We start from the raw sequence: 12,837 nt of genomic DNA on the forward strand, positions 1-12,837 counted from the left end.
GGATTTGTTTTTATTTAATACATTTAGAATAAGGCTGTAGCGTAACAAAATGTGGAAAAAGTCAAGGGGGTCTGAATACTTTCCGAAGGCACTGTATAATATGCATACATATAAAATATTACTTCACTACAATATTACTTCACTACTGCATATTACCCAATTACCTTGTTTGCCTAAAACTAATGACTTGTAGTAGAGTAGTTTCATGATAGGAAAGATTAATATTACATTATATTCATGAATCAACATTCAAGACATTTTACGTGAACATTTAGCAATTAAACTTCCATAGTGTATATTCATCAAATCCAGTGGGTGTGTCAGATCAAAGGCATTCAATAGTCAGACTCCTGTTTAAACTACAGGAGCAATAAAATGCCAAAGAGACTGAGGTTTGGTATCATTCTTTTTTATTGTTCAGTTATATTTTTCATCCTGCTGTTTATTTGCAATGTTTTTCTATTATATTATGCATATGAAGGTGTTTCAATAAAGGTGCAAACATTAGCAAACACATAGAAAGACCATTTACCGTAAATATGGCATTAATCGCACCCTTCAGTTTTACCCTACATGGTCAGGTTGAGATCGACAAAGGGCCTACCTCCTTGATGAGATATCCAAACACACCGGTACACATTTAGTCAGGGCTCTTTTTGCCCCCATACCATTCATTGCCTGTATGCCATGGACCTGACCTCATATCAATGACCCAACTCTCCAGCACAACTAGTCCTAGTGCTGGTGTCATTTTCCCCAAAGGAAGACTTATCAGAGGAGTGATGGATAATTTCTCTCCTTTGTGGAGTAGTACTCCAATTAAATGCAAAATCACCAATTTACACAAAGAAAATTCAGGGGGGAACCCGCTTTCAGGCCGGGCCTCCTTCAGCACAGCAGCCAATCAGAGACTTCTTAGACCTCATGATTCCTTGATTGGCTAATTTAAACATATCTAAAAATTCTCCTCCAGTGTTGGTTGACCCGAGTCATGATGAGTTTAACTGTGATAAGTAAAGAGATAATAAGACAATAGGATATAGGGCAGTGCGTATAGATATTCCCAGCAGTGGATCCAGAGTCTACAATGAATCAGGGCAGTGTATAACAGATTCCCAGTAGTGCAACTTATCACACAGGAATGCTGATGTTTATACAATGACACATTGTATGATTTGGATGGTCGAGAAAGCAGTCTGTGCTTTTAGCAGAACTCACAAAAATCTAGATTGCTATAATAAGTCCCACTGAAATATGAAGGACTTCCTGGATGATGTCTGAAGGTATACCTGGGTGTGGAACTCAGGTTATGATGACAGCAGTAAGTATCATGACATCAGGGTTTGACCTTTGACCGCTCTCGTTAGCCCTAGCTGTCCCCTCATTCAGGATCCTTCAAGTGTGTCCATCACATCTCTCACATTCAAATCATTGTCTGGGTCTTTTGATCAAATGCTTTTAAGTGTAGCAAACTATTTTTAAAAAGGAGCACACCAATAACAATACTTCCTTTTCAGAATTTCATACAATGTTTCTTGGCGTAAAAAAACATCTGTGTACCCCTTCACTACTGTACAATGTGCAGTATCAGAACTCTACATGTCCGTCTCACAGAAAGATTCTGGACAGCGTGACCGCACCCCAGACATCTTGACCACGGCATGTGACTGCTCTGTGAGTGCAGGAGAACAGTGGCTGCACTATCAGCTCAAGTGGCTAACAATAATGTTAAACTGTACCATGTGACCAGCCTAATGTTGTAAAGGTAGCTAACTCCATCAAGCCCAACAGATGACTGGTACTGTGAAGTACAGTGACCCCCCCTACCCCAGTGATACCCCTTGCCCATCCCCTTCCCCATGAGAGCATCATAGCAAATCAGAGAGCAGGATTCGTGATACACGCCTATTCCCCTCTGACGGCAGTGTCTGCAGAAGAGACCCTCGAACCTCCCCGTGCCAAACCCCTGCCTTTACCCCATCCATGACCCCCCTTCCCCAACCCAAAAGGAAAACTATAGTAATGATAGGAGGGAGAGGGGAAAGAGTCTTAGGCCTAGATTCAATCAGATCAAGCGTTAACTGGCGATAGCCAACACCCGCATAGCTAATGTTTTGGCGGTCTCTGAGGTGTAACTGCATTGGAGCTGTCAAATCGGTGAGCAGCTGCTCTTGATCATTGTCACGAAGCCACACCCAAGTTTAGAACGAGAAAGTGTAGGCTATATAGATATAATGACGCTCAAATTTAAAACAAAATGATGAGGATCAGCCTAATCGAGGTGTAAATTACATCTCACATTCCAGTGTTCGAACGTTTCTCTTAAACGGCAATGTCTGTTTTAGGTATAATGCCAGGAGCCTCTTGTCGATTTGACAGCTCTAACGCAGTTCCACCTCCGACACCGCCAAAACAACTGCTATGAGGATGTCGACTAAAGCTGATCTTTTTGAATAAAGTCCTAAATCAATTACAATACAATGCTTATTCATGATTCTAACAACACAAAGTAGTAAGTGAAAGTGCTGTTGCATTCATAAAATCAACGTGTGAACTACCATGGTTTAAAGCTTATTTTAGAGCTTGACTTTGAAACATTGACATTGTCATGATGAGGAGGACGAACTCCCTGGTGCCACACTCATATCAGGCTTTTGCATAAAATGTCAATTCAATGTCCTGATTTAAAAATATTTTCTCCCTTTTTTTCTAAAATATTTCACAGGCAAGAATTTCATAATTGTATTTATTTTCTTCTATTTTTGTTGTTGTTGTTTGTTGTTGTTGTTTATCGTCGTTGTTGTTGTCGTTGAACAAGGTGTAAGAAATACGTGGGGCGATGTGCAGGCTATGAGCCACCATCCTGCTCTGTGGAGTTCTGCCCCACCACTTTTTCTCCTCCGTTCAGGAGAGCGGGAGCCTCAGTCCCTGAGTTTTTTCGTGAGCGTCCCTTCTCCTCAATGTCATGCAGCGATGGCTCTTTGTACATGCAAACTGAAGAAAGGGCGGGGGAGGGGGGCAAGTGAGAAAAAAAGAGAGAGATGGAGGTAGAGTGAAGAGGAGGGAGAGAGAGATGGAATATTTATACAGTAAAGAGATATAGGAGAGAGCAGGAGGGGAGAGAAGGGAGGGGAGAGAGACAAGACAAGAGAGAGAGAAAGAGAGAGAGCAGGGGAGATAAAGGAGGTAAGCGAGAGAGACAAAAAACAGAGGAGATGAATTGAGAGATTAAGCATTAGTTTAGAGTTAGTTTAGTTCAAACACACACAACATTAGAACCTATTTGCCCTCCAGCAGGGTTGGGGTCAATTTGAATTGAAGTCAGTCAACTCAAAAAATAAACTGAAATTCCAATTCGATAATTTAATTTAAAAAAATCCATTTTCAATTTTCTCAATAAACTGAAAATAAGAACCTATTTATTTAAAACAGTTAAAATTCAGATCACTTGCTGAATTGCATGAATTGACCCTAACCCTGCCTCCCAGTACCGAGGAAGTAATTTAGCTTCTCATTTACATTTACATTTTACATTTAAGTCATTTAGCAGACGCTCTTATCCAGAGCGACTTACAAAATGGTGCATTCACCTTATGATATCCAGTGGAACAACCACTTTACAATAGTGCATCTAAATCTTTTAAGGGGGGGGGGGTGGATTACTTTATCCTATCCTTTAAAGAGGTGGGGTTTCAGGTGTAATTCATTTTGTAATTCATTCTCAAACTTGAATGGATTATCTGGGTACCTGTGTCTGAGGACTCAAATCTATCAAAGGCACATTGAGGTCTTCTCAAACAAACAGAATTCTTGTAATCTGGCAATCTGACATTACTCCAAACAGAATATGTCATTATAATGTCCCATGACAATTTTGGCCTGCTGGGTCATTTATAAACAGATACAAACATAGCTATGGCTTGAAAAGTGTGTTATGACTCCTATTAAATGCACTTTAAATAAACCTTGACTTGACTTATGGCAGGTGTTGCATTTGAATCCAGCCCTGAGTGTGGCTGGCTGGCAGCCAGACGGTGTTTCGGTCTCACCTTCGATGGGTCTGGGCACAAAGTGTGAGGAAGGCTTGGTCTTCTTCACCCGGTTGCCCTTCATAACAACGCCGTCCTTGTTGAGGCCCAGGTACCAGGCCCTGCCAGACTCGTGCTGCCGGAACAGCGTCGATGAGTAGATGACATAGTAGTTCTCAAACACAGACTCCTTGAATTTCGCCTCTACTGTGAACAAGTCCTGAGGAACAAAGAGACAACGCTTGAGATCAGGTAGTACAGTGTTCAAAGATCTAGCCCGCCGGTTTAAAATTCGTCGAACATCAATGGAATTCTTAGTTGAAAAGGCAAAAACTTGTCAACGAACACTAATTTTAACCAATCAGTGACAGGATTTCAAGGTTTTGTTTATTTCAAGTAGAATTCACGTTTTTTTGACAACTAAAATGAATATTAACCAAAAATGGACATTGATTTTAAGTTGCAGTGCATTCGGAAAGTATTCAGACCCCTTGTTCATTTCCACATTTTGTTTCGTTACATCCTTGTTCTAAAATTGATTAAATAAACGTGTTTCCTCATCAATCTACACACAGTACCCCATAATGTCAAAGTGAAAACAGGTTTTTATTAATTTTAGCAAATGTATTAAAATTTATATAAAAAATATCTTATTTACATAAGTATTCAGACCATTTGTTATGAGACTCGAAATTGAGCTCAGGTACATCCTGTTTCCATTGATCATCCTTGAGATGTTTCTACAACTTGATTGGAGTCCACCTGTGGTAAATTCAATTGATTGGACATAATTTGGAAGGGCACACACCTGTCTATATAAGGTCCCACAGTTGACAGTGCATGTCAGAGCAAAAACCATGACATGAGGTCGAAGGAATTGTCCGTAGAGCTCTGAGTCAGGATTGTGTTGAGACAGAGATCTGGGGAAGGGTACCACAAATGTCTGTAGCATTGAAGGTCCCCAAGAACACAGTGACCTCCGTCATTCTTAAATGGAAGGAGTTCGGTACCACCAGTTCGGGCAGCCAGCTCGCACATACAAAGGCGAGCTGGCTGCCCGGCCAAACTGAGCAATCGGGGGAGAAGGGCCTTGGTCGGGGGGGTGACTAAGAACTTGATGGTCACTCTGACAGAGCTCCAGAGTTCCTTTGTGGAAGTGCGAGAACCTTCCAGAATGACAACCATCTCTGCAGCATTCCACCAATCAAGCCTTTATGGTAGAGTGGCCAGACGGAAGCCACTCCTCAGTAAAAAGGCAAATGACGGCCCGCTTGGTATTTGCAAAAAGGCACCTAAAGAACTCTCAGACTATGAGATACAAGATTCTCTGGTCTGATGAAATCAAGATTGAACTATTTGGCCTGAATGCCAAGCGTCACGTCTGGAGGAAACCTGGTACCATCCCTACGGTGAAGGATGGTGGTGGCAGCATCATGCTGTGGGGATGTTTTTCAGCGGGAGACTAGTCAGGATCGAGGGAAAGATGAACGGAGCAAAGTACAGAGAGAATGTTGATGAAAACCTGCTCCAGAACGCTCAGGACTTCAGACTGGGGCGAAGGTTCACCTTCCAACGGGACAACAACACTAAGCACACAGTCAAGACAACGCAGGAGTGGCTTCGGGGACAAGTCTCTGAATGTCCTTGAGTGCCCCAGCCAGAGCCCAGACTAGAACCCGATCAAACATTTCTAGAGAGACCTGAAAATAGCTGTGCAGCGACGCTCCCCATCCAACCTGACAGAGCTTGAGAGGATCTGCAGAGAAGAATTGGAGAAACTCCCCAAATACAGGTGTGCCAAGCTTGCAGCGTCATACCCAAGAAGACTCGAGGCTGTAATCGCTCCCAATGGTGCTTCAACAAAGTCCTGAGTAAAGGGTCTGAATACTTATGTAAATGTGATATTTCCGTTTTTTATCTGTAATACACTTGCAAAATGTAAAAAAAAAAAAGAAAAGTTTTTGCTTTGTCATTATGGGGTATTGTGTGTAGATGAATGAGGGAAAAAAATTATTTGATTAATTTTAAAATAAGAAAAACTGGTCTGAATACTTTCCTAATGCACTGTATGTCAGGTTTATGCCTGAAGGGTGTTACCAGTGGAGGCTGTTGATGTAAGAAATTAGGAGGATGGGCTATGGGTGTTTGCTATGATTACATTACATTACATCCAGACATCACAATGAGCACATCCTCCCCACATCCCCATCCACTGGGTATTAAAGGTTGGTTATGTATAAAATCCAATACAATGGTGGAATTTTAGCAGAATAGTTTCAAGTCGACCTCTAGAAGATCCTACACTCTTAGAAAAAAAGGTGCTATCTGGAACCTAAAAGGGTACTTCGGCTGTCCCCATTTGAAGAAACCCTCTTTGGTTCCAGGTAGAACCCTTTTGGGTTCCATGTAGGACCCTTTTCAGAAAAGGTTCTACATGGAACCCAAAATAGTTCAACCTGGACCCAAAAAGGGTTATCCTATTGGGACAGCCAAAGAACCCTTTTGGAACGATTGTTTTCTAAGAGTGTACGTCTTACTACATAGAGTAACATTTGGTCTAGATTTTTCCTTTTTTTCAGGCCTTGGAATTGGATGAAACTGCCATTGTGTCATAGTACCCTCGAGCTGTGCACAGGTGGACAGGGTGGAGAATGTGATTAATCAGAGCACAAAACACCTCAAGTAGTGTGTACACACACACACACACACACACACACACACACACACACACACACACACACACACTGACACATGCTGTAGACATGGACGAAAAGACAGAGATAGCCCTGTTTAATGTTTCCTGAAATTCAATTTGACAACATTATCTCTACCATCACCCCTCCATTATTTCAGCAGATGGTAATGTTTCCTTGAGCTCCAAGGGATGTTTTTGTGAGGAAGACAGCATGGAGGACAGTGGGAGAAGAGAGGGAGGGAGAGCAGTGGGAAATTGAGGAATGGAAAAGAAAAAGTAGAGAATATAGTAGAAGGCTACATGCAACGAAATAGACAGTGAACTTTAGTCAAGGGTCATGGCTTTTTATATCACCATCTGACCACCCAACCCAGATCATCTTACTATCCGGCGTATCTTACTTCCAGCGCCGACAAAGATGGCTGCCTCGCTTCGTGTTCCAAGGAAACTATGCAGTATTTTGCTTTTCTATGTGTTATTTCTTACATTCTTACCCCAGGTAATCTTAGGTTTTACTACATATATTCGGGAGGAACTATTGGATATAAGAGCAACGTCAACTCACCAACATTACGACCAGAAATACGCCTTTCCCGAAGCGGGTCCACTGTTTGGCCCACCACCCAGGACAATGGATCGGATCCCAGCCGGCGAGCCAAAAGAACGGCGCCGCAGAAGAAGGGGCAGACGGAGCGGTCTTCTGGTCAGGCTCCGTAGACGAGCACATCGCGCACCGCTCCCGAGCATACTACTCGCCAATGTCCAGTCTCTTGACAACAAGGTAGACGAAATCCGAGCAAGGGTAGCATTCCAGAGAGACATCCGAGACTGTAACGTTCTTCGTTTCACGGAAACATGGCTCACTAGAGACACGCTATCTGAGTCGGTACAGCCACCTGGTTTCTTCACGCATCGCGCTGACAGAAACAAGCATCTCTCTGGTAAGAAGAAGGGTGTGGGTGTATGCCTTATGATTAATGAGATGTGGTGTGATCATAACAACATACAAGAACTCAAGTCATTTCGTTCACCTGATTTAGAATTCCTCACTATCAAATGCCGACCGCATTATCTACCAAGAGAATTCTCTTCGATTATAATCACAGCCGTGTATATCCCCCCCAAGCAGACACATCGACGGCCCTGAATGAACTTCATTGGACTCTATGTAAACTGGAAACCACATATCCTGAGGCTGCATTTATTGTAGCCGGGGATTTTAACCTGTTAGGGCTAGGGGGCAGTATTTACACGGCCGGATAAAAAACGTACCCGATTTAATCTGGTTATTACTACTGCCCAGAAACTAGAATATGCATATAATTATTGGCTTTTGATAGAAAACACCCTAAAGTTTCTAAAACTGTTTGAATGGTGTCTGTGAGTATAACAGAACTCATATGGCAGGCAAAAACCTGAGAAGATTCTGTACAGGAAGTACCCTCTCTGACCATTCCTTTGTCTTCTTGGCTCTGTTTATTGAAAATTTAGGATCTTTGCTGTAACGTGACACTTCCTACGGCTCCGATGGGCTCCCAGAACCCGGGAAAAAGCTGAATGATGTAATTCCAGCCGCTGGCTGAAAAACTTTAGCGCCTTTGGTTAAGTGGTCTATCAGAGGACAATGAGCTGAGGCGCGTGCACGGGCGACACCATGTTTTTAGTTTCTCTCTCTTTGTACTAAAACACAGATTCCCGGTTGGAATATTATCGCTTTTTTACGAGAAAAATGGCATAAAAATTGATTTTAAACAGCGGTTGACATGCTTCGAAGTACGGTAATGGAATATTTAGAATTTTTTTGTCACGAAACGCGTCGGGCGCGTAACCCTTATTTACCCTTTCGGATAGTGTCTTGAACGCACGAACAAAACACCGCTATTTGGATATAACTATGGATTATTTGGGACCAAACCAACATTTGTTATTGAAGTAGAAGTCCTGGGAGTGCATTCTGACGAAGAACAGCAAAGGTAATAACATTTTTCTTATAGTAAATCTGACTTTGGTGAGGGCTAAACTTGGTGGGTGTGTAAATAGCTAGGCGTGTGATGCCGGGCTATCTACTTAGAATATTGCAAAATGTGCTTTCACCGAAAAGCTATTTTAAAATCGGACATAGCGAGTGCATAGAGGAGTTCTGTATCTATAATTCTTAAAATAATTGTTATGTTTTTTGTGAACGTTTATCGTGAGTAATTTAGTAAATTCACCGGAAGTTTGCGGTGGGTATGCTAGTTCTGAACGTCACATGCTAATGTAAAAAAGCTGTTTTTTGATATAAATATGAACTTGATTGAACAAAACATGCATGTATTGTATAACATAATGTCCTAGAAGTGTCATCTGATGAAGATCATCAAAGGTTAGTGCTGCATTTAGCTGTGGTTTGGATTTATGTGACATTATATGCTAGCTTGAAAAATGGGTGTCTGATTATTTCTGTCTGGGTACTCTGCTGACATAATCTAATGTTTTGCTTTCGTTGTAAAGCCTTTTTGAAATCGGACAGTGTGGTTAGATTAACCTCTATGGGACCGGCGGGACGAATTCGTCCCACCTACGTAACAGCCACTGCCAGCCTGTGGCGCGATTTTCAAAATCTTCAAAATCCTATTACTTCAATTTCTCAAACATATGACTATTTTACAGCCATTTAAAGATAAGACTCTCGTTAATCTAACCACACTGTCCGATTTCAAAAAGGCTTTACAACGAAAGCAAAACATTAGATTATGTCAGCAGAGTACCAAGCCAGAAATAATCAGACACCCATTTTTCAAGCCAGCATATAATGTCACCAAAACCCAGAAGACAGCTAAATGCAGCACTCACCTTTGATGATCTTCATCAGATGACAACCCTAGGACATTATGTTATACAATACATGCATGTTTTGTTCAATCAAGTTCATATTTATATCAAAAACCAGCTTTTTACATTAGCATGTGACGTTCAGAACTAGCATACCCCCCGCAAACTTACGGGGAATTCGCTAACATTTTACTAAATTACTCACGATAAACGTTCACAAAAAGCATAACAATTATTTTAAGAATTATAGATACAGACCTCCTCTATGCACTCGATATGTCCGATTTTAAAATAGCTTTTGGTGAAAGCACATTTTGCAATATTCTAAGTACATAGCCCAGGCATCACGGGCTCGCTATTTAGACACCCGGCAAGTTTAGCACTCACCATAATCATATTTACTATTATAAAAATGTCATTACCTTTTGTTGTCTTCGTCAGAATGCACACCCAGGACGTCTACTTCAATAACAAATGTTGGTTTGGTCCAAAATAATCCATCGTTATATCCGAATAGCGGCGTTTTTGTTCGATGCGTTCCAGACACTATCCGAAATAGTAAAGAAGTGTCGCGCGCTTGGCGCAATTCCTGACAATAAAATTCAAAGTATTCCATTGCCGTACGTCGAAGCATGTCAACCGCTGTTTAAAATCAATTTTTACGTCATTTTTCTCGTAGAAAAGCGATAATATTCCGACAGGGAATCTCCTTTTCGGCAAACAGAGGAAAAAATCCCAAAGGCGGGGGCGGTCGGGGTCACGCGCATAAGCTAGTGTCTCTTGATGGGCCACTTGAGAAAGGCGATAATGTGTTTCAGCCTGGGGCTGGAATGACGACATTCTCTTTTTTCCCGGGCTCTGAGAGCCTATTGGAGCCGTGGGAAGTGTCACGTTAGAGCAGAGATCCTTAGTAAATGATAGAGATGGCAAAGAAGTTCCAGAAATGGTCAGACAGGCCACTTCCTGTAAAGGAATCTCTCAGGTTTTGACCTGCCATTTGAGTTCTGTTATACTCACAGACACCATTCAAACAGTTTTAGAAAATTTAGGGTGTTTTCTATCCATATGTAATAAGTATATGCATATTCTAGTTACTGAGTAGGAGTGGTAACCAGATTAAATCGGGTATGTTTTTTATCCAGCCGTGTCAATGCTGCCCCCTAGCCCTAACAGGTTAACGAGAGTCTTGTCTTTAAAATGGTGTAAAATAGTCATATGTTTGAGAAATTGAAGTAATAGCATTTCTAAGGTATTTGAATAACACGCCACAGGATTCCACTGGCTGTTACGTAGGTGGGATGATTTCGTCCCACCGACCCCAGAGAGGTTAACAAGGCTAAGCTGAAAACAAGGCTCCCCAAATTCTATCAGCATATCGGTTGTGCTACCTGGGCGGGCCAAACCCTAGACCACTGTTATTCTAACTTCTGCGACGCATATAAGGCCCTCCCCCGCCCTCCCTTTGGAAAAGCTGACCACGACTCCATTTTGTTGCTCCCAGCCTATAGACAGAAGCTAAAACAGGAAGCTCCCGCCCTCAGGTCTGTTCAACGCTGGTCCGACCAATCGGATTCCACGCTTCAAGATTGCTTCGATCACGTGGACTGGGATATGTTCCGCAATGCTGCGAACAACAACATTGACGAATACGCTGACTCGGTGTGCGAGTTCATTAACATGTGCATCGGTGATGTCGTACCAACAGCGTCTATTAAAACATTCCCCAACCAGAAAACGTGGATTTGATGGCAGCATTCTCACAAAACTGAAAGCGCGAACCACTGCTTTTAACCTGTTGGGGCTAGGGGGCAGTATTTTCACGGCTGGATAAAAAAACGTACCCGATTTAATCTGGTTACTAATCCTACCCAGTAGCTAGAATATGCATATACTTATTATATATGGATAGAAAACACCCTAAAGTTTCTAAAACTGTTTGAATGGTGTCTGTGAGTATAACAGAACTCATTTGGCAGGCAAAACCCTGAGACATTTTCTGACAGGAAGTGGATACCTGATGTGTTGAATGACCTTTAAGCCTATGCCATTGAAACACACAGGGGCTGATTAATGTTTTGGCACTTCCTATTGCTTCCACTAGATGTCACCAGCCTTTACAAAGTGTTTTGAGTCTTTTACTGTGAGATCTGACCGAACAAGAGCCATGGAACGGTGATGGCCGATTAGACTCTGGCGCGCGAGTTCATGTTGGGTACCCTCGTTCCAATACGTTATAAAAGAGAATGCATTCGTCCACCTTGAATATTATTCATGTTCTGGTTAAAAAAGGCACTAATGATTTATGCTATACAACGTTTGACATGTTTGAACGAACGTAAATATATTTTTTCCCCTCGTTCATGACGAGAAGTCCGGCTGGCTTAGATCATGTGCTAACAATACGGAGCTTTTTGGACATAAATGATGAGCTTTTTTGAACAAAACTACATTCGTTATGGACCTGGGATTCCTGGAAGTGACATCTGATGAAGAGAATCAAAGGTAATGGATTATTTACATAGTATTTTCGATTTTAGATCTCTCCAACATGGCCATTTGTCTGTATAGCAAAGCGTATTTTTCTGGGCGCAGTGCTCAGATTATTGCAAAGTGTGATTTCCCAGTAAGGTTATTTTTAAATCTGGCAAGTTGATTGCGTTCAAGAGATGTAAATCTATAATTCTTTAAATGACAATATAATATTTTACCAATGTTTTCTAATTTTAATTATTTAATTTGTGGTGCTGACTTGACTGCCGGTTATTGGAGGGAAACGATTTCCTGAACATCAACGCCATAGTAAACCGCTGTTTTTGGATATAAATATGAACTTGATAGAACTAAAAATGAATTTATTGTCTAACATAATGTCCTAGGAGTGTCATCTGATGGAGATTGTTAAAGGTTAGTGCATCATTTTAGCTGGTTTTATGGTTTTGGTGACGCCTGTCTTTGAATTGACAAAACATTACACACAGCTATTGTCAATGTACTCTCCTAACATAATCTAACTTCATGCTTTCGCCGTAAAACCTTTTTGAAATCAGACAACGTGGTTAGATTAAGGAGATGTTTATCTTTCAAAGGGTGTAAGATAGTTGTATGTTTGAAAAATTTGAATTTTGACATTTATTTGGTTTCAAATTTGCCGCTCTTGAAATGCACCTGCTGTTGATAGGGTGCACCACGGGTGGCACGCTAGCGTCCCACATAGCCCCAAGAAGTTAATCAGGGAAAGTGACCGGAAACATGACCGAATACAAACAGTGTAGCTATTCCCTCCGCAAGGCAATCAAACAA

General features: G+C 41.6%; 1 protein-coding gene across 1 annotated transcript in view; it reads right to left on the reverse strand.

Annotated features, from left to right (window-relative positions):
* Positions 1-393: 393 nt before the first annotated feature.
* The window catches only part of LOC106579787 (fibroblast growth factor 12), a 97,855-nt gene continuing 85,411 nt past the window's right edge, over positions 394-12,837 (reverse strand). Inside the window, 2 exon segments of the mRNA XM_045704247.1 lie at positions 394-2,994; positions 4,050-4,248. Coding sequence (XP_045560203.1) covers positions 2,849-2,994; positions 4,050-4,248 — 345 coding nt within the window. The 3' untranslated portion in view covers positions 394-2,848.

Source organism: Salmo salar, chromosome ssa20, assembly GCF_905237065.1.
Source record: "Salmo salar chromosome ssa20, Ssal_v3.1, whole genome shotgun sequence".
NCBI lineage: Eukaryota > Metazoa > Chordata > Actinopteri > Salmoniformes > Salmonidae > Salmo > Salmo salar.